The sequence below is a fragment of the Mobula birostris genome, chromosome 3, assembly GCF_030028105.1.
Source record: "Mobula birostris isolate sMobBir1 chromosome 3, sMobBir1.hap1, whole genome shotgun sequence".
Classification (NCBI taxonomy): Eukaryota; Metazoa; Chordata; class Chondrichthyes; order Myliobatiformes; family Myliobatidae; genus Mobula; species Mobula birostris.
Genome location: NC_092372.1, coordinates 31,445,764 through 31,468,574, shown reverse-complemented (window position 1 = coordinate 31,468,574; position 22,811 = coordinate 31,445,764). Strand labels below are relative to the sequence as shown.

The window sequence follows — 22,811 nt, the reverse complement described above, 5'->3', positions numbered from 1 at the left end:
TACCATTCCGCAGCATTCCATAAAATATTCCTGTTCATTAGAAATGTTAACTTGAAATTTGGTTGCTAGGCCAACAGCACTTGGCAATCAAAATTAGCATTAGAGGTGGGACAAGGCCATTCAACCTCTCATGCATGCTCCATTATTTATTAAGATGTTTTACGTCAGCACCATCTTCCTGCAGTAATCCCAGATCCCTTAATCAAAGCTCAAAGTAAAGTTTCAGCAAAGTATGTATACGTTGCCGTGTACTGCCTTAAGATATATTTCCTTGCAGGCACTTACAGGGAAAAAAGAAATGCAATAGAATCTATGAAAAATACACATAAACAGACAAAGGCTGACAAACCATCATGGGGAAAAGGTGGCAAACTGTGCATTTAAAGAAAAACATACTGAGAACATGAGTAGTAAAGAGTCTTCCAAAGTGAGCCTATAGGTTGTGATGCACTGGGCTGTGTCCACTACTTTCTGAATCCTTTAATTCATTAATATTTTTTTTAAAAAATCCATTGGTCTCATTCATTCAGGGATGGAATTGGCCATTCATAACTGGAAAGTCATTGATTGTGAATCCACCTCCTGTCAGTAGACTGGGCCTGGCCGTGCTGAATAAAACAGCATAAAAAAGGGCTAAGGCACCGGTGACCCTGTTTACATCCAGGGGGTCAGTGTGAACATGGTGGAGGATTACAAATACCTGAGAATATGAATTGACAATAAACTGGACTGGTCAAAGAACACTGAGGCTGTCTACAAGAAGGGTCAGAGCTGTCTTTATTTCCTGAGGAGACTGAGATCCTTCAACATCTGTCGGACGATGCTAAGGATGTTCTACGAGTCTATGGTGGCCAGTGCTAACATGTTTGCTGTTGTGTGCTGGGGCAGCAGACACCAACAGAATCAACAAACTCATTCATAAGGCTAGTGATGTTGTGGGGATGGAACTGGACTCTCTGACGGTGGTGTCTGAAAAGAGGATGCTGTCCAAGTTGCATGCCATTTTGGACAATGTCTCCCATCCACTACATAATGTACTGGGTGGGCACAGGAGTACATTCAGCCAGAGACTCATTCCACCGAGATGCAGCACAGAGCGTCAACGGAAGTCATTCCTGCCTGTGGCCATCAAGCTTCACAACTCCTCCCTTGAGGGTCAGACACCCTGAGCCAATAGGCTGGTCCTGGACTTATTTCCTGGCATAATTCACATATTACTATTTAACTATTTATGGTGCAACTGTAACGAAAACCAATTTCCCTCGGGATCAATAAAGTATGACTATGAATATGGTCTAAAGCCAAATGATCGTTCCTAATAAGCCAAAGGGCAAGGTAGTTATCTCTGGCTACTTGACAGAAGCAGTATAATAGTTAATCTCGATGAACCTTGTGCATTGCTGTGATGAAATTGAACAGGGGTTAATCACGCAAAACAGAAAACACAGCAGATATTGGTAATCTGAATCAAAAGAACTCAGCCAGTAAAGCAGCATGTGGAAAAGAAAACCAGTCAATGCAAAGAATCACTGACTTCCCTCTTGTTCCACCTGTGCTGCCTGTCTGGTTGAGTTTGTCCAGCATTTCTGCAATTGGGATAATTGAGACTTGTGAGCCACAGGCCCTTTTATGTTAATAATCTACAACTGATGGAAACAGACTCAGTGGGTATTACAGAGATATGAGGAACGAACAGCCAAGTGGCATTAATTCAATGGCTCTATGGTAAAGCCGATACAGGTATGGGCTGTATGACCTTGTTCTTGGCCGTGACATTCTACATTTCATTGGCTGTACAGGAACCAACCAGTGCAGCCCATCTGGCCTGTCAGAAAAAGTTAAAATATTGCATTTTGTTCCACCTCTCATACACTTCAATGGTCTCATTCACAGAAAAGATTTATTTTCAATGAGCTCCTTTTAGGTTACCATCTCCTTTAAACACTTTGAAGAATCTAAATGGGCCTTCTTCTGTGAATAAAGGAATTAATGCTTCTAAGAGGTAAGTTTCTGATTGTACATTCAAAGGGTGAGACTGCCTCCCACCTGTGTGTGCAAAATCGAATAAGTACCCTGTCAATTTCCAGCTTTTAAGCACATCTGGAGATCAAAGCGTAACCTTTCAACACTACTGTAGTCATCGAAGTTAAGATTTCCCATTCCGTCTACTCCATCCTTCTGGCTAGTCACAGACAGAGGAAGTGATCAAATAAATTCTTTCCTGTTCCAGAGGATTTCTAGTAATGAAGACATAGAGTTATACTGCATAGAAACAGGCCCTTCAACCCAACTTGTCTTTGCTGACTGAAGTTCCTTCCTGAGCTAGTCCCATTTGCCTGTACTGGTTTAATATCCCTCTAAACCTTTTCTTTCCATGAACCTGTCAATATAACTTTAATTTTTATTGTACCAATCTTTACCATCTCCTCTGGCAGATCATTCCATATTCTCATCACCCTTTCTATGAAAAACCTGACACCCAGTTACCCTTTAATTTTTCCCCTTTCATCTTAAACCCATGCCTCTAACTTTCGACTCCCCTATCCTGGGAAAAAGACCGTGACCATCCACCTTTCATGATTTTATAAAACATCTATAAAGTCACCCCACAGCCTCGTTCAATCCAGCCTATCCATTCTTTTCTTATAACTGAAGCTCTTGACCCCTGGCAATACCCCTTTTTGCCCTTTCTGCATCTTGTCTAGCTTAGACACATCTTCCTTTTCTATTGTATGGTGACCAGAAATGCACACCGTTCTCCAAGTGTTGAGACATTACTTTATACTTTATTGTCGCCAAACAATTGATACTAGAACGCACAATCGTCACAGCGATATTTGATTCTGAGCTTCCCGCTCCCTGGATTACAAATACTAAATATTAAAAATAGTAAAAATTAGTAAATATTAACAATTTAAATTATAAATTATAAATAGAAAATAGAAAAATGGAAAGTAAGGTAGTGCAAAAAAAACGAGAGGCAGGTCTGGATATTTGGAGGGTACAGCCCAGATCCCATTAATGTCCAATACAGCTGTTACATGATGTCCCAACAAGGAGGGAGGAGAAGATGGCGGCACGACGCAGTGCGCACAGCCGTTCCGAATAAATATTGCATGTGTTAACTAGGGGGCCGTACACAATCCGGATTTGATGGAGACAGCCGTGAGAAGCACGGAGGACCACCTGGAGAAACTTCTGAAATGCCTGCTTCGCTGCCGCTGCTACTGTGCAATCGAGAATCTCCGGAGGGGAAGGTCCCAGATCCTCGGCTTTGCCTATTGCCTGTTGCCAGGGCCAGGGTCGAAACGCTCGGCAGAGATGGTGCTTGGTGCTCGGTGTCGGAGAGCTGGTCGAAGGCTCGGAGTTTTCGAACGGACTCGGAGTCGGACTGTGGTCGGATGCTTCCAGGATGCTGCATCGGCAAGTTGGCGGCGCTGGAGGTTCACCGTCTGCGTGAGATGATGGGACTTTCGAGAGACTTTGAGACTTTTACTGTGCCATGGTCTGTTCTTATCAAATTATGGTATTGCTTTGCACTGTTGTAACTATATGTTAAAATTATGTGGTTTTTGTTAGTTTTTAAGTCACTTTGTCATGTGTTTCTGTGATATCATTCTGGAAAAACATTGTATTATTTCTTAATGCATGCATTACTAAATGACAATAAAACAGGACTGTGAGTCCTCATAATCTAATCTAATAATAAAATCTCTTGAATTCAGTGTCTCATCTGATGAAGGCTGGCATGCCAGACATCTTCTTCGCCACCTTGTCTACCTGTGTCACCACTTTCAGGGAACTCTGTACTTATACATGAAGGCCTCTCTGTTCCATTATGCTCTCCAGAGTCTTGTCATTTACTGTGAATCTTCTGCCAGTGAATGGAAGCTTTAATTTCCAAATATACATCTCTTCATATTTGTCTGAATCAAATCCCATCCACCGTTCCTTTGTCCACTTTTCCACTTGAGCTATATCCTGTTGTAACCTTAGACAACCTTCACTTTGGTGCCTTCTGCAAACTTAACATTCATTCCACTAACATTCTCGTTCAAATCATTAATAAGTTTGATGGACAACAGTAGATCCAGCACTGATGCCTGCAAGACACTACCGATCATGGCCCTGAAAAACTACCTTCCACTACCACACTCTGTCTCATTACACCAAGCCAATAAGTATGCAGTTGGCTAGATTACACAGAACCCCATAAGATCTCACTCTCTGGACCAGCCTACCATGTTGGAGCTTGCCAAAAGCTTTACAAACATCCATGTAGACAACATCTACTGCCCTGCCCTTGTCAATCCTTATGGCCACCTCTTCAAAATCTTCACTGGAATTCAGAAAACATAATTTCCCATGAGCAAAGCCATGCTGATTATCCCTAAACAGCCCTTACCATTCCAAATGGAGATAGATCCTATCTCTTATATTAGAGGTGGAAACGTTACTGGAGGCGATTCTAAGGCTCACCAGCCTATAGTGTTCTTATTTTGCTGCTCTCCTTAAATAAGGGCCCAACATTAACATGAACCAACCTCCAGTCCTCTACTATTTCACTTGTAGCTGAGAACGATACAAAAATCTCTGCCAGCAATTTCTTTGTTTGCTTTTGACAATATTCTACAATGCACTTGGTCAGGCTCCAGCGATTTATCCATGCGCTTCAATGCCACAATATTTACCATCTTTCTTCCCTTGTGTTTTCTGTATTCTTTAAATTTGTGGGAATAATATCAATGTGAAAATATTTTGGTAACTTCGAAGTCAGAGGTGTCATTCTGAAACATGCCCACACTGTCACTGAAAGGATTAGACAGATAGATTTGGAAATGGCATTAAATTCAGGCTTCTTGAGAGGATAACAGCCACCAACAGTAGCGCATTTACTGATCAGGTCAGGAGACATGGGCCCCTACTTCCGATGGATATGGGTGATTATATGACGCCTACATTATTGAAGGAAGAATAAAGGCATAGAAAACTTATGAAGTAGTTATGATAAATGGGAACAGGCAGCCTTTGGTTTTTAGTGCTGCCCTTGTATTACCCTTTGCACTCAAAATTATAGACCCTGCCTTGGGCTACAGTACTCTGACCTCAGTCAGCTATGCTGCATTCCAATACAGTTTATCTTCTACCATTAGCACTAGAGTGTGATATCCACAGGGGAAATGAAATCATACAGTCAAACCTATGTGTGAAACAGAACCTCTGAAAGGTCACAGAAACAATTCTGCTGAAAAATTCTTTTGCTGTTAAAGCTTTAAATAAAACTTAGGAAATAACCTATTACCAAGAAAAAAGGCTCCAGGGAGAGTGAGGCGTTTCATGCTGTATTTTTCAATTTGACTTTTTTGTGCAGTGATATATGAGTTGGTTCTTAAAATATGCCTTGAGTTTCTTTCGACAACAGCTGATTATTTACCTCAGTAGAGGCTGTGAGACCAACTGCTTGATGTTAATGGTGTCAGGGAGGACCTCTGCATGCTGCAGTCATTTTATTCATTAATTTGTATTAGGCTAGTAGCCCGCGTAGAGCCCCATGAGCCCTGACAATGTCCTACTAGTTGCGAACCCTAGACACATAGAATCTAACAAAATGCCAAGATGCATACTGACAGCATTTTTTTAAAACTGAGTAAAAGACTTGTTTCTTAAAATGCCCATTCTATTGAAGTTGAAGAATAAGCCGTGCAAATACCCAGTGGAAGAAAATGTCATTTATTTTCTTCACTCAGGCTGAATTCCCCAAACGGTGATTCCTACCTGAACAGGTAAAAAGCGAGCAGTAGGGCACACCCCAGCAGTGAGCCAACCACAATGCCTGTGACCGCAGACTCTCCAAGACCACCTACACAGAACAAGACAAGCCATTATTGTCCATACCGATTAGTTATTCAGATTAAATAATGCCAATATTCAGAAGGTGCACCTCCCTAACTATACTTTACCATTTTAAAATTGATTTTTCCATAACTACTTTTTTATAAACCTGTTTAATAACTACCTCGACTCCAATTTAAATTCTGCAATGAAATCATCAGCTAATCATACCTGGTTAAAAAAAATGTAACGGTCACAGATTTATTATTAACAACTGCCTGTTATGGAATTATTAAAAATTTCTTCCATAAATGCTTGTCAGTTGTACACTAATTTGTAGACCCTGATCTTCCACCATCTCCCCCTTACCCATTTGCATTCAGCTTCAATTCTTATTTCCACAAGATAACTCAATTTTCTCAGAGACTATAACTCTGACTATGTATAAATAAGCTTTCTAATTTAATCCTTGGAACCCAGTTTTGATATTCTTGAAATTTTATTTAGAGATACAGTGCAGAATAGGCCTTTCCGACCCTTTGAGCCACGCCACCCAGCAACCCTCACTAACCTCAGTTTATCCCTAATCTAATCGTGGGAGGATTTACAATGACCAATTAACCGACTCTTTGGACTATGGGAGGAAACCAGAAGGCCCAGAGAAAACCCACATATTCCACGGGGAGGTCATACTGAGTCTCCTTCCAGGGGACACTTGGATTGAACTCCAAACTCTGATGCCCCGAACTGTATAAGCGTCGCGATAACTACTACACTACTGTGGTGCCCATAGTAAAAAAAAAGCTGTGAAATGCAATATAAATGACACTGACAATGGAAATGGAGAAGATAGGTAAGCTCTATTTGGATCAATTTGCACTAGAATGGATCTTCTGTCTATATTTTTCATGGAAAGATTATATATAACTTATGTCTAATCTATGTTTTCTTCTCGTGAATGTTGCTTATTGGTGATGCTGCTGAAGTTTTTCACTGCACCTGCGCATACATGTACTAGTGCATATAACAATAAACTCTGTCTTTGACTTTTAAGTGCAGAATGTTTCACTGGGATTTGCATGTTTGTTGACTGCCAAAATTATTTAGTGTCATTTTAGTAAATTCTGAAGTGTTCAGTCACTCTTAAGTGAAGACTAGTTTCCCAACAACAAATGTGGGGCTATCATCTGTAATTTCCCTGTTTTCCTTTCTTGTCATTCTTAATTAACTGTGACATTTGCAGCTTTTTAAATCCAAAGGAATGGCTTGCAAGCCACAAGATCTTATTAAGATTATAGTTATGCCTACTTAGATTTAAAACTATCTGGTGCTGGCCACTGTTTAGTTGCTAGTACACATTTTTTCCATTATTGTTACTTTGCTCATTGGTAGTGAATGACCATATCAGATTGCAATGATTAGAGTTACTAGTTATATTAGGTGGCACAGCAGCTCAGATCTTCAGCAGCTCAGATCTTCAGCAGCCCAAGTTTAGTACTGACATCTCACATTCCAAAGCTTTCTTGTTTGGCAGGTTAATTGTAAACTTTAAATTTCTTCGAGGAGTGGAAAAAGTCTAAGGCAAGTTGACGGGAATATGGGTTGCTTAGACCAAGTGTAGATACGATGAACCTAAGGACCAGCATCTGTATATACAGTATATACTCATTTATATTCTCCCAAGTCTTTCTGAAATGAGAGAAAGTTTAATATTGGAAGAAAAATTACATGATTTACAGGTGGCAGGTTTGTCCTTGGAAAAACCACAGCTTGGTTCATCTGGAGGTGGAATTCCATTTGCCCAGGGAAGTCTCACATTTGGCCTAAGCTGAAAGGTTCCATTCAAGCCATAGTAATCAGCAATTACCTGTAATCAAGTAAACACAGGAAAATTAAGAATATGTACAATTGAAAGTTTCTTCGCCCCTTTGAGACAGATTCTGTGTATTTCCTCAAATCACTTTATCAATAATTTCCTTGTTTTATTATCTGGAGTTAAAAACCAACAAGCCCAACTTCAGTGCCATAAGCAACCTCAGATGTTACTTGTTACTATTTGTTTTCAGAAGAAATATTGCCCACTAGATTGGGAAAAGTGGCTGTGTTGGGAAAGGTTGGGACCATTGAAAATTAAACCAATGAAAGGACTCAGGAATTTTGGAGAGCAATATATAATTGTTAGGTTTGGGAAAGACAACTGATTTCATCACTCTCTGTAGAGTCATTGTATGTTTCAATAAAGAAGGATACCATTTGGCACATTGTACCAATTTCAGTAACCTCTATCTCAAAGATACATACTATAAGCTACATACACAGTGAGATAAAATAATTAAAAGTCTGTAAGTGGTTCGAAAGCATGTGCAATCCTTCAGTGTATATAGTAACTCAAAAAACAATTCACAAATTTAGTAATGCAAGATTAACTGTTATTTACCAAGTATCAGGAAGCAGAAAAGTAAATCTCTCCTATGGCACACAGTGGATATTATTGGAAAGAACTCAGTGCTTTTGGAACCAAAGGAGCATGATACCCAAGAGATGAAAAGAATGTGTTTTGTTACAGCTGCTGCAATAACTTATATAAGATAATACACAATTTGCACACTTTCTGACCACCTTGCAAAACCTCTTTTTTGATGGCAATATTAAAGATTAATGTGTATTTACTCCTTTCATCCAGATTAGGTCTATGTCTGAAATGTTGTTGGTTACATGCAAAGACAGCGAAATACAAATTAGCATTCCTCAACCTTTAGCTTTCAAGTATTTAAATAAAATCATGCACAGATAAATACAACTGAATACAATAATAATAAAGTTTGATTATTACACCGTTGAAAGGCATATTCAGCAATTCACAATAAACTGCTAATTCATTCCTATGCAAATATTTATGATAATATCACAAAAAATGTCATTGAAAAGCAACTATTTTAATTACCTCTTGTGTGCCAGTTACAGGATCAGTCATTGCGATCACAGAGAAATCTCCATATCGGTCTCCGTGGGCATCAATTGACACCTGGCCTGCTATGCCTGATAAATGGAATGCGCCAAATGATGAAATCAATTAACTAAGGAAAGCTCTTCAATTCCAAATGAAACAAGAGATGATTCAATGGATTCATGAAGAAATATAGAACAGGAAATCCCATTCTTCTTCCAACATTTTTGTTGGCGTTCCCAAATAAATTGCCATTGTTTTCTAATGTCTGTGTTCACTCTGGCTGCCATATTATTTTCTAATTTAGTTAATAGAATGCTGGATAATTCCAGCTATTAGAATACATGACTTTTCCAAACAGCAATTAATATTAGAGTCATTAAAATAATTTTGGTTTTGCTTTTTTTTTAAGGCAAAGGGACTCTGAATATGGGCCAATTCAAACATAGATTTGTCTGAAATGTGTTTGGACAGACAGAGAAAATTCCACACCACTCCCTCTGGTGCATTGTGATGTGTTTCTCAAACAGGCCATGAACTGTGTCCCTTCCAAAGTTCATTTGTTGAAGAGTTCACCAAGAGCTACACAGAACAACTCAACAACTTGGTTACTTCCATGTCGCCAGATCAGCCAGATGATATTTCTTTTCCAAATGCCTAAATCACAGTAATATTTGCCTCTTTTCGTATTTATGTAGCTCATTAGCACCACAGAACTTCACCCAACTTCCCTGCAAGAAGAATCTAGTGCATACACAGCCATATGCAAGCTTTAGAAGGAGTTCTGCACCATTAACTCCTTAGCATTTCAATTAGATCATTATTGACATTAGCCTCAAAAGATCCATTCCATCTGATTTTTATATCCAACAAAAATGGATCTCAGCGCTGGAATGATTTTAAAGAACCAAAAGGGGAACCAGCTATTTAATTGTGCAATAAGTGGGAGTTAATTAATAAATACAGGCCTTCAGGAAACAGTGATTATAATAGGTTAGAACGTGAGAAACTGAAGGTAGTATTAGCTCATAAGAAAAGATATAAATTGTTTCCAAAAGAGAAGAAAGCACAGATATCCATATGGTTTCAGAATTCAGAAAAGGAGGACCAAAACATTGCTAGGGCAACAGAACAAGAAGCTTTAAGAAACAAGTATTAGTAATTGCTTTACTGAGGATAAGGTGGCATCCATTATTATGGATCCTTATTATCCTGGACATGTCCTCTTATTGCTACCATAGGGAGGAGGTACAGGAGCCGAAGACCCACAACCAATTTTATAGGAACAGCTTCCTCCCTTCTGCCATCAGCTTTCTGAACAGTCCAGTCGCTTTTCCTCTTTTGCACTATTTATCTGATTTTTAATTAATTTTTATGGTAATTTGTTATGCCTGTACTGTACTGCTGCCACAAAACAGCAAATTTCATGACTTACGTCAGTGACGATAACACTGATTCTGATTCTAACTTGCAACTTGACCTGCTGAATCCCAATTTAAAACATTTGTTAACATATTATCGGATAAGGATGTCTAAGGATTTTTAGTCAAAGATGAAACATTCCTATTGAAATATTTGAACTTATATTTTATGGAGTAGAAACATTAAACTCACTTTTCTTACTGTTGCTATGGGATGGCAATTATAAAGATCTTTACTTGCATTTATGCACATTTTTTTTCTGTATTTTGTACCACCTTGATTGCTATCACTCAAGAAAGGAATTGCTTGAAATCTTTCTCTTGCATTTTATGTCTGTTACTGTGTTGAGTTTAAAAGAGTGTAAATGATATTAATCAATAAACTTTTTCTTCAACCAGTAGTAAAATGATGTAGGCTACATGTACAGAGTGTCATGAACTGCTTTTTAAGATAAGGGCTGTGACTTTCCTATAAGTTTCCATACTGAAAATGTTTCACCAGGCTGCCAAGAGACTTTGTGTGTAAAATTGTGTACACTGATTGTGGGTATTTAATTCCCCTCTCAAGGGAGTTATTTGCTGGGGCTCTGGCATAGATATTCCATCTTTGTTAACCTTGAATGATGCTTCAGAAGACCAGAGGATAGCAAATGTATGAATGCCCCTATGTTAAAAAAGGGAAGTAGGGATAGGCCTAGAAACTTGAGAGCCTGCTATGGGTTTGTTCATTGTGTATTGTCTCATATGATGTAGGTGATCATGGTCTTTCCATGGCTATGATTGTTCGTGACAAAGTTTTCAACAGAAGTGGTTTGCCAATGCCTTCTTCTGACCAGTGTCTTTACAAGACAGATGACCCCAGCCATACTTTTCAGAGATTGTCTGCCTGATGTCAGTTGTCACATAACTAGGACCTGTGAAATGCACCAGCTGCTCAAACAACCATGGCTTCATGTGACCCTGATCAGGGGTGCAGTGGGCGGTGGGGCTAAGAAGGTGTTAAACCTTGCCCAAAGTGACCTGCAGGATAGCACAGGGAAGGAGCACATTACACTTCCTCTGGTAGAGTTATATCTCTACCCTGCCACCCTCTTGTACGAGTAGTAGGAAAATCATTGAAAATAAAACCTAAGGGACAGAGTTCATGTTCACTTAGGTAATCCTGTCTCACAAATCTGATCAAGTTTTCTTTTGAGGAAGTAGCTAAGAAAATCTTTGAAAGCATGGCATTTGATGTGATACACTTCGACTTTAGCAAGACATTTGACAAGGTCCCACACAGAAGCATGGTCCAGATGATTTAAGCAAATGGTGTCTGAGATGTGTTGGCAAACAGGATTCAGAATTGGCTTGGTGATAGGAGGCAGAAGGTTATGGTGGAGAGTTATTTTTCTGGCTTCACTCTGTGATGTACCACGGGGATAGGTCCTGGAAACTTTGCTTTTTGGCATATATATATACACATACATGGCATGCATGAGAATATAGGTCAGTTGGAAATTTTGGCAGAGTAGTTGTAGATGGAATTTAATCCATACAAGTGTGAAGTGATGCATTTTGGAGGTCAAATTGTGCTGTGACTTATGCAGCAGATGGTAGAGACTTTAGCCGTATTGATGTACAGAGCGAATTTGGGCTTCATTTGTCACGTGTAAATCAAAACATTGAAACATACAGTGAGACGCATCCGAGGATATGCTGGAGCTGGCCCGTAAGTGTTGCCATGCTCCTGGTGCCAGCATAGCATGCCCCAACATACCAACGCTAACCTGTACGGATTTGGAATGTGGGAGGAAAAGGGAGCACCAGGAGGAAACCCATGCAGCCACAGGGAGAATGTATAAGTTCCTTTCAGACAGCAACAATGGTGATCACTGGTGCTCTTTAAGTGTTACAATAACCGCTACACTATCATGCCGTCCACAGGCTCAGAGTTTGCTGAAAATGGCAACATAGATGGATAGGGTAGGCAAGTACTCATTTGGTATCATGCCTTCATAAACAGAAACATTGATTAAAAGAGTCAGGATGTCTGGGAGCAGCTACCCAAAAATTATGGGTTAGGGACCACTTGGAGAAATGTGTACCATACTCCCATCATCCTGATGGAGGGTTTCTGTACAAAATGTCAGTTGTTTATTTCCCTTCAAAGATGCCTCCTGACCTGTTGAATTCTTCCAGCATTTTGTGTGTGCTGCTGAAGGTTTCCAGCACCTGCAGGATCTCCTGTGGCTCTGTGTAATTTCTGTTTGCTACACTACAGAAATGCTGTGGTAGCATTAGAGAGAGTACGTTGGAGATTCACCAAGGTGTTGCCTGGAATGAAGAGCTTTGGCTGCAAGGAGAAACTGGATAACCTGTGTTTGTTCTCAATGGACTCTGGGAGACTGAGGGGTAAGCTTAGAGAGGCTTCTAAGATTATGAAGTAAAGATAGGGCCGATATTTTGAGTCTTTTTCCCCAGTGTAGAGGAGTCTAAAACTAAGGATATAGTTTTAAAGTGAGTGAGGGGGTGGGAAGAGGAGAAACTTAATGGAGTTCTGAGGGGCAATTTTTCACAGAAGGTGGTGGTTATAGGGAATAAGCCACTGAAGGAGGTGGCAGAAGCAGATATAATTACTACACTTAAAAGAAATTTGGACAGGTATTTGGATCTGAAAAGTGAAGAGGGATATGGGACAAATCCAAGTAAAGGTGATTAGCGTAGAAAGATACCACAATGAGCATGGATGGGTTGAGCTCAAGAGTCTAGTTCTGAGCTGTACAATTCTGTGGTTCTATTATTAAACTGAAATTACTGTCATCATTTACACTTTTTTAGTATTCTAATAGACTAAGTATTTTCTTAAATCTTTAGTTGCTATCTATTTACGAACACTCTGTGGGAGTACATCATACCGTGAAATGACATATATATTACGGTATGACACACTATTTAAATATTTTCAGTTGTTGTTTCACCATTTATTACACATCCAAAAGAGTTGAATTCAGACATGAGTTATAAACTCAGGGGAGGGGAAAGAAATTGAACAGATTTGAACTTTCAATTTGCTATTTGAATATGTATTTTAATCTGAATTCAGAAATAATCAGTGCCACATTGCTATCAAACTAATTCAATGCATTTTAATTGTCTAATTTCAACCAGATATATTATGCTTGTTTCAATTTACATGTCTGATTTGGTCAGGTTATTAAGTACTTTTTACCAAAGTAAAACACATAAAGGTTGCTAGTGAACGCAGCAGGCCAGGCAGCATCTCTAGGAAGAGGTATAGTCGACGTTTCCGACCGAGACGTCGACTGTACCTCTTCCTAGAGATGCTGCCTGGCCTGCTGCATTCACCAGCAACTTTTATGTGTGTTGCTTGAAATTCCAGCATCTGCAGATTTCCTCATGTTTGCTTTTTACCAAAGTTCTAGCTTTTAGAGTACAGATGACGTCTTTAAAATTGTGTGCTTGGTGTACTGAGATAGACATAGGTCCTCGGAAATGTATACTTCCTTACCTTCAAAGGTTGTATTCCACATCATCTGTACAATTTCTGATCCATTGCTTTTACTGTATCCTCGCTTCAGAGCCTTTTGAAGTGCATTGGCATAAAGTACAATGGCATCATGGAACCCCTCAACAAACATGTTTACCTGCAGAAGACAGAAGCAGTTGATGAAATGGAACAGTGTGAATTAAATGCAAACTCAACCCAAAGGAGTGAAATAATGATGCATAAAGAAATATTTGAAAACTAATACCATCAGCCAAATTAATTTACAGTCCTTTTTGGAATATACTTTATCAAAACATCAGAAGTTACATGACAATTTGTTAATTTGAATGTTATTTTCACTGTTTAGAGTCAAAGAGCTTTAGAGCAGTTTAATGGGCCACATTGTCTCTGGTGATCTTATTGCCTCGCTACACTAATCCTTTTATGTCACCACTATGTCTCCCCTGAGTGCAGCTGTAATATTGTCACTGATTAGTGGTGCAACTCCACCCCCTCTTTTACCTCCTCCTCTATCTTTTCTAAAACTTCAATAACCTGGTATGTTAATCACCCATTCCTGCTCTCTCTCAACCAAGTTTCAGTAACGGCTACAACATTGTAGTTCCGTTTACTGATCCATGTTCGAAGTTCATCACCCTTACCCATAATACTCCTAGCATTAAAAATATGCACACTTCAAACTATCTGACCCATCAATTTTGCCTTTCAATACTTTTCCTGACATCTACCTTCCCTTACTGACCTGGGCCTCCAGTTCCCAGCCCACTGCAAAACTAGTTTAAACTCTCTGTGGCAGTAGAGTAGACTATGAACCAAAATATCAGAATGGGAGTGGGGATTGTAGTTAAGATAACTGGCCATTGGAAAACTCTGCTTATTCTGGGTGGAACGAAGGTGTTTGACAAAGCGGTCCCTCCCAGTCTACTTTGGGTCTCACCAATGTAGAGGAGGCTGAATCGGAAGCATCGGTACAGTAGATGACCCCAACAGATTTGCAGATGAAGTGTTGACCCACCTGGAAGGACTATTTGGGACCCTGAATGGGGGTGAGGGAGGAGGTGAATGGGTAGGTGTAGCAGTTCCTCTACTTGTTAGGGATAAGTGCCAGTAGGAAGGTAAGTTGGGAGGGAATCATGAAGAGAGCAATCTCTGCAGAAAGCAGAGAATGGGAGGGAAGGTAAAGAGGAAGGCATTGCTTTCTCTGTGATTTGCTTGTCTATTATATGTGTTAAATCATAAAATTATGATCTATTCAGGAGTATTTTGTAACAGCAATATGTCCAGCTAAATGTTCAGTGTGGAAAAATGCAACCCAAAAGACATCAAAATCGTGTTTAATTCCAGGAAACAAGCTATTTATATATAATACCAAAGGAGGCAATATCACATGATTGAATTTCTCGGTGTGAACGCATAATATTTCCAGATAAATATTCAGCCTCACCCTTCAAAGTGATACTGGTATGATCAGATTATCTGCACATATATTTCAGTGGCTTACTCTGAGGAATGATTGCAATATATAGAAATCGGTGTTAAAAAAGCTCCAACTAACTTCGCAGCTGATAAATCTGAACTGATCCTCACGATTTTGGAAAGGTAGGAGGAACAGGACATACCAGAGCAATCTGGATGTGTGCCTAGCCCAGTAATCTACTCTCTCTACACTCATGACTGTGTAGATAGGCACAGTTTAAGCACTACGTATCTGTAAATTTGCTGATGATACCACTGTCATTGACCAAATCACAGATGGCAGCGAGGAGGCACGCAAGAATAAAATAGATCAGCTGCTTGGGTGGTGTTGCAACAAGAAACTTGCATGCAACATCAGCAAGACCAAGGAATTGATTGTGGACTTCAGGAAGAGAAAGTTCAGAGAACACACACCAGTCTTCATCTGGAGGTCAGCAGTGTTAAGGATGGGCATCTTCAGTTTCCTGGGTATCAACACCTCAGTGTAATTCTCCACAGATGTACATTCGAGAACACGCTCACTGGCTGAATCACAGCCTGGTTTGTAGTCTCCGACGCCCAGGATTGCAAGAAGTTGCTTAGCATTGCAGACTCTGCCAGTTTCATCAGGCTTGACCCACACCATCATCTCGGCCATCTTCAAGAAGCGGGGCCTCGAGAAGGTGGCATCTAACATTAAATTCACTCTCCATCTAGGACATGCCCTCTTTGCATTACTACCACTGGGGAGAATGTACAGGAGCCTGAAGGTCCACACAGCTTTTAGGAATAGCTTTAGCCTCCATGTTATCAGATTTTTGAATGATCCATGAATTTATGAACACTAACTTGTTATTTTTTTGTACTATTATGGGAGGAGAAGATGGCGGTGCGACGGCAGTGCGGGAGGCCTCTCCGGTGATGAGTATCTGTTATCTGTCAAGTAGGGGACCATGCACAATTCTGATTTGATGGAGGCAGACGTGAGAGCATGGAGGAACATCTGGAAAACTTCTGAAATGCCCGCTTCGCTGCCGCTGCTACTGTGTGGTAACCGGAATCTCTGGAGCTGAAGGCCCCGAAATCCTCGGCTTTGTGTGTTTCAACGGCCGCGGCGAAGTCGAAGGCGCTCGGCAGAGGATGGCGCTCGGGAAGCTGTATCGGAGAGGCTGGTCAGAAGCTCGTAGTTTTCGGACGGATGGACGCAGTGTCGGCTGTGGTCGGCTGCTTCCAAAGCATCGGCAAGTTGACAGTGCCTGGAGGTTTATGGCAGGGAGTTTCCCTTCAATCTTTTTAGTAGCTTCAACATCATACACGTTACAAAAAATAAGTACAGAACAATTGGGATTGCATTAATTAATAATAATTATATTATAAAAGTATACAGTCAGGTAACACATAGTTAGTAGACCTCCCAAAATCACACAGATTAACAATACGGGAGTTTCTCCCTTTTGCCGCCTGCTATCCGGGACTCGGGAGTCGATTGACTTGGGGACTTTTGAGACTTTACTTACCGTGTCCGTACCATAACTCATCAAATTATGGTATTGCTTTGCACTGCTGTAACTATATGTTATAATTATGTGATTCTGTCAGTGTTAGTCTTTGGTTTGTCCTGTTTTCTGTGATACCACTCCGGAGAAACATTGTATCATTTCTTAATGCATGTATGCATTTCTAAATGACAATAAAAAGAGGACTGAGTGTTCTCATAATGTAATCTAATCTATTTATTTTTGTAGCTTGTAGTAATTGTCTGTCTTTGCACTATATATGCTGTCACAATACAACTTTCGTAACACATGTCAGTGAGAATAAACCTAATTCTGATTCTGATTATCCAACAGCAAGCATGAAAACCTCTACTTTTCCAGTTATCACATGGGCCCAGCTCCAGCAGGCTGCACTAATGTTGTCTGCCATTCAAGGGATTTATCTAAATGAGGAACTTCCTCAAAATGAAGGTTAGAAATTCTGACCTTTTACTTTAACTGACACAATAGAAGTATTAAAGCAACACAGTCAAGAGTGTTATAAAAATGGTCATAGGAAATATATTAGAATAGAGCAGAGACGGCTATGATCTGTGATTAAGGTTAATTTCTGAAGTTCTTATGGGTTATCATAATAATATACAATATCCTGTCATCAATCCTTAAAATGAAACAGTGCTGGGGTTATATGAATGAGATCAATAAGAGTTTCTTTTTCCTGGTTTGGGAATATTATTGTAACATGACTTTCTGAAATGCAACCATCAGAGGATTCTGTGCTTTGAAGATTTTCTTTCAAGCATCAAAGCTCCTGCAATGATTCCATTTACACAGGGTTCAAAGGGACTATTCTAATTCACTAAGAAGAATTAGCTGGGGCAGACAGTTATAGATTGGGTAAGATGAAATGTGTAAGAAGGCACTTGAAATGTAACCCATGTAGGAAGGAAATCATGTACAGTATGTATACAGTCCATGAGTGACAATACAGCTGTACAATAATTTATGATGATTCTGGAAGAGAAAAGTGGCTTCAGTGATAAAATTAACCCAAGAATTAACAGCACATTGCATTATTCAGCCAAAGCAGTAACCTATCGAATATCGAATGTTCCAGCCAAAGAAACCTATCAAATGTTGAAAGGCCTAGATACAGTGGACGTGAAGAGGATGTTTCCTATCATGATGGAATCTAGGCCCAGAGGGCACAGCCTCAGAATACAAGGACGCCCTTTTAGAACAGAAATGAGGAGGAATTTCTTTAGCCAGGCATGATGAATCTATGGAATACATTGTCACAGATGGCTGAGGAGGTCAAGTCTTGATGTATATTTAAAATTGATAGGTTCTTGATTAGTAAGGATGCCAAAAGTTATGGGGATAAAGCTGAAAAATGGTTTGAGAGGGATAATAACGCAGCCATGATGGAGTGGCAGAGCAGACCCAATGGGCGGAATGGCCTAATTCTGCTCCTATGTCTTATGGTCAGTAGAATGTGAATTGGTAAAGGTAGTGCAGCTGTCTTGCAGCTCCAACAACCAGGGCTCTGGCCTGATCTCTAGAGCTATTTTTGTGCAGCTTGCATGCTTTTGCTGTGACTGCCTGCTTTCCTTGGGTGTTCTGTCTCACACCACAAGATGTGAGAGATGCTAGGTTAACTGCAGCTACATATTACCACAAGTATACTTGGCTCTTGGGGGAATAAGCATGGGGGGGGTGTTGTAAATAGGTGGAGGTGATAATAATGGACATGTGTGAGAGAGTAGGGTACAGGGAAATAAGTTAGGGAATTGAACTGACAGGAGCTGGCATGGACTCGATAGGCCAAATGGTGTCCCCTACATTGTAAGGAAATCGGGAAGTCGTTGAAGTCAAGGGAAATGAATTTCAGGAATGTTCTACAGCAGTACTGTAAGCTTGGTGAATGGAGAAAATTTCTATCTCAGAGTGAAATAAGGACATACTTTTTCACATTAAGAGCAGTGAAAGGCTAGAAGACTATGGCTGGGAGATAAAATGAAATGTTTAAAACTAAGATGGATCACCTTTTGTTGAGTAAAGGTATCAAGGGAATAAGGAAGAAAGGATCCGAGGTGCAGATCAGTCAATACCTGAATGAATGGGAATACAAGGTCACGAAGATGAGCGGCCTTCTTTTCCTTTTGTTCTTATTCTAGCACTGGAGGCTTTGCGGAGAAAAGTCGCAAGGCTGACCCCTAGTGTTGATTTACAAAGGAAGAATAGCAGGGGGCTTTTTCCATTTGGAATCCGGGACAAAAAGTGCCTAAACAAAGTTATATAAAACTGCCAGAGGTAAGGATTTGATTTAGAACAACAAACTGTGGTGCTAGAGGATATGGGTAAAAACTGCTAAGAGCTTATGTTAAAACTAATCTTGCTTTAAAGAAATATATAAATCTGCCAACGGTTGATTAAAATTGATTTTAAAAAATATTTATACTGTGGAACAAGGAAATATGGGTAAAAACTGCTAATGACTGCATTTGAGCTAATTTTTTTTCTTACAATCACAAAGAGCAATTACCATAAGAATTGTAGATCATACAAAAAACACGGAAAAAATGAATCAATGGGCAAACAATAAGAGACAAGAAGGTAGGATCTCCTGGATTACTAAATTAAAAGTTTATTTATGGCTTTCTCCATCTTTTATCATCTGCTTATGATGTTCATCTCAGGTCATGACGTGCCACAAGTTTTTACATTTCAGTATGGAATGCCAATGCCAATTTGCACAGAAAAACCGAGTCTTGAGAACTGAACTGAATCCACTCTCACTAAATGGAGCACATTCACTGACAAGTGATCTTATGGGGAGGATTCATGGTACTCGTTAGTTTTTCATGACCAGCTAATCTGTCAGTAAAATAAAGAGTTGAATGAACAAGAGATCAGTTCACTAAAAGACACACATCAGCAAGAGATCAGTCAACAGAAGAATGAGGTGGGATCTCTTTGAAACCCATCGAATATTGAAAGGCCTAAATAGAGTGGAAGTGGAGAGGATGTTTCCTATTGTAGGAAGTCTAGGACTAGAGGGCACTGGAGAACATCCCTTTAGGACAGAAATGAGAGTAATTTCTTTGGTGAGGGGGTGGTAAATCTGGGGAATACATTGCCACCAACAGCTGTGGCGGCCAAGTCCTTGGGTATATTTAAAGCGGAGCTTGATAAGTTCTTGAATAGTAATGGTGTCAAAAGTTACAGGGAGAAGGTAGGAGAACAGAGTTGAGAGGGATAATAAATCAGCCGTGATGGAAACATAGAAACATAGAAAATAGGTGCAGGAGTAGGCCATTCAGCCCTTCGAGCCTGCACCGCCATTTATTATGATCATGGCTGATCATCCAACTCAGAACCCTGCACCAGCCTTCCTTCCATACCCCCTGATCCCCATAGCCACAAGGGCCATATCTAACTCCCTCTTAAATATAGCCAATGAACTGGCCTTAACTGTTTCCTGTGGCAGAGAATTCCACAGATTCACCACTCTCTGTGTGAAGAAGTTTTTCCTAATCTCGGTCCTAAGAGGCTTCCCCTTTATCCTCAAACTGTGACCCCTCGTTCTGGACTTCCCCAACATTGAGAACAATCTTCCTGCATCTAGCCTGTCCAATCCCTTTAGGATTTTATACGTTTCAATCAGATCCCCCCTCAATCTTCTAAATTCCAACGAGTACAAGCCTAGTTCATCCAGTCTTTCTTCATATGAAAGTCCTGCCATCCCAGGAATCAATCTGCTGAACCTTCTTTGTACTCCCTCTATGGCAAGGATGTCTTTCCTCAAATTAGGGGACCAAAACTGCACACAATACTCCAGGTGTGGTCTCACCAAGGCCTTGTACAACTGCAGTAGTACCTCCCTGCTCCTGCAGACTCAATAGACTGAATGACCTAATTCTGCTCCCTATCTCTTAGGGTCTTACGTTCTTGTAAATCCACAAACCACTAGCCAAACATTAGAGGGATCAATAATGTGTGAAAAACCTACCACTGAGTTTATTTTTAAAAATCAAGGCAACAGAGAATCCAAGAATTGTTTTAATGTGTTTGGGGTAGTTTTTTTTATTACTAAAGCCAGGCTTTCCTCCAATATTTTTATAATAATATAATCTAGGGAAATTCATTCAGTTTTATGAAGTAAAGTCTCTCAGTTGGAAATTGGTGGAATACCTTTGATTCCCTGGCTGCTCATAATGCTGATTCTAATCACAAATCACAGAGAAAAATGGCCAACATGGAAGCCTCTTACAATAAATCTAGGTCTTAGCAATTATGTTGAACATCTACAATGACATTGCGCACATTCTTTTCACATGGTCTCCACATTTGTGCAACTTTCATGCCAAATTCAAACCTGAGAACTCTATAGAATTATTTCATCGAGAAAAATACATTATATATTTTTTTATTTTCATTTCCTTCCACACCATTGTATTTTGTAATGGCATGAGTCTGTCAAACAAGAAGAAACATGTAAAAATATGTAATGAAGCAATAGAGACTAACACAAATACTACCCTTTACCTAGTTCTTCCACAAAGCCTGTTCTCTGTGGATTAGGCTGGGTTTAACAGTAATGTCAGACACTATTCTAAACCAGTGCTTTTCATAGCAGTCAACAGAGGACTAGTTTATCTGGTTATGGGACATACAGAATTAGTTCCACCCTATGTACTCTATCTCAATACCTGGATAGTAATACCTGGATCAGGAAACAGACCAAATCTTTGGCCCATTTAATCAGTAAGCTTTGAGCAGAGAATGAGTGCTTCCTTCAGTCGCACAGCTTCAGGTGAGAGAGAAATTCCCAGCTGCTGCTTAAGGTTGACTTTCAGAGACAATGTGTTGAGGTGAATGATGGAGGAGACTGATGGCTATAAATGATAGGGCAGATTTGGGGTTAGGACATAAAGCGAATATTGATTTCAGTGACCAACCTTCAGATCTGAATATGCATTGAAGATTAAATCTAAAATGCAACTCCGAACAATGCGTAGACAATGTTGATTTAAATTCATTATTTGTGTGCATTTGGTGTCTGTAGTATGGGTGTGAAGGAGGGAGGTGTGAAAGGGATGTGTATTTCAAAGGAAGCATTGTAAATAATCCATAAGAACATAAGATATAGGAGTAGAAGTAGGACATTCGGCCCATCGAGTCTGCTCTGCCATTCAATCATGGGCTGATCCAATTCTTCCAGTCATCCCCACTCCCCTGCCTTCTCCCCATACCCTTTGATACCCTGGCTAATCAAGAACCTATCTGTCTCTGCCTAAAATGCACCCAATGACTTGGCCTCCACAGCCACTCATGGCAACAAATTCCACAGATTTACCACCCTCTGACTAAAGTAATTTCTCCATGCCTCTGTTCTAAATAGAGGTCCTTCATTCCTGAAGTCAAGCCCTCTTGTTCTAGGCTCCCCTACTATGGGAAATAATTTTGCCATATCTAATCTGTTCAGGCCTTTTAACATTTGGAATGTTTCTATGAGATCCCCCCTCATTCTCCTGAACTCCAGGGAATGTAGTCCAAGAGTTCCTCATATGGTAACCCTTTCATTCCTGGAATCATTCTCGTGAATCTTCTCTGAACCCTCTCCAATGTTAGTATATCCTTTCTAAAACAAGGAACCCAAAAATGAACACAATACTCCAAGTGTGGTCTCACGAATGCCTTAGAGAGCCTCAACATCACATCCCTGCTCTTATATTCTATACCTCTGGAAATGAATGCCAACATTGCATTCCCCTTCACCACCGACTCAACCTGGAGGTTAACCTTTAGGGTATCCTTCACAAGGACTCCCAAGTCCCTTTGTATCTCTGCATTTTGAATCCTCTTCCCATCTAAATAATAGTCTGCTCATTTATTTCTTCCACCAAAGTGCATGACCATACACTTTCCAAAATTGTATTTCATTTGCCATTTCTTTGCCCATTCCCCTAAACTATCCAAGTCTCTCTGTAGGCTCTCTGTTTCCTCAACACTACATGCTCCTCCACCTATCTTTGTATCATCAGCAAATTTAGCCACACATCCATTAAACCTATAGTCAAAATCATTGACATACATCATAAAAAGACATCCCAACACCGACCCCTGAGGAACTCCACTGGTAACCG

At 40.0% G+C, this 22,811-nt stretch overlaps 1 protein-coding gene across 3 annotated transcripts in view; it reads right to left on the bottom strand.

The window, feature by feature from the left end:
• Positions 1 to 22,811, bottom strand: part of npr3 (natriuretic peptide receptor 3) — an 88,850-nt gene that overhangs the window by 11,700 nt on the left and 54,339 nt on the right. For 2 of the 3 annotated variants that reach the window (XM_072252434.1, XM_072252436.1), the window contains exons 4-7: positions 13,712 to 13,847; positions 8,777 to 8,871; positions 7,561 to 7,699; positions 5,776 to 5,860 (exon numbers count right to left, since the gene is read on the bottom strand). In XM_072252434.1, coding sequence (XP_072108535.1) covers positions 5,776 to 5,860; positions 7,561 to 7,699; positions 8,777 to 8,871; positions 13,712 to 13,847 — 455 coding nt within the window. The remainder of the gene's footprint in view (positions 1 to 5,775; positions 5,861 to 7,560; positions 7,700 to 8,776; positions 8,872 to 13,711; positions 13,848 to 22,811) is intronic. The other variant, XM_072252435.1, reaches the window with a different exon arrangement.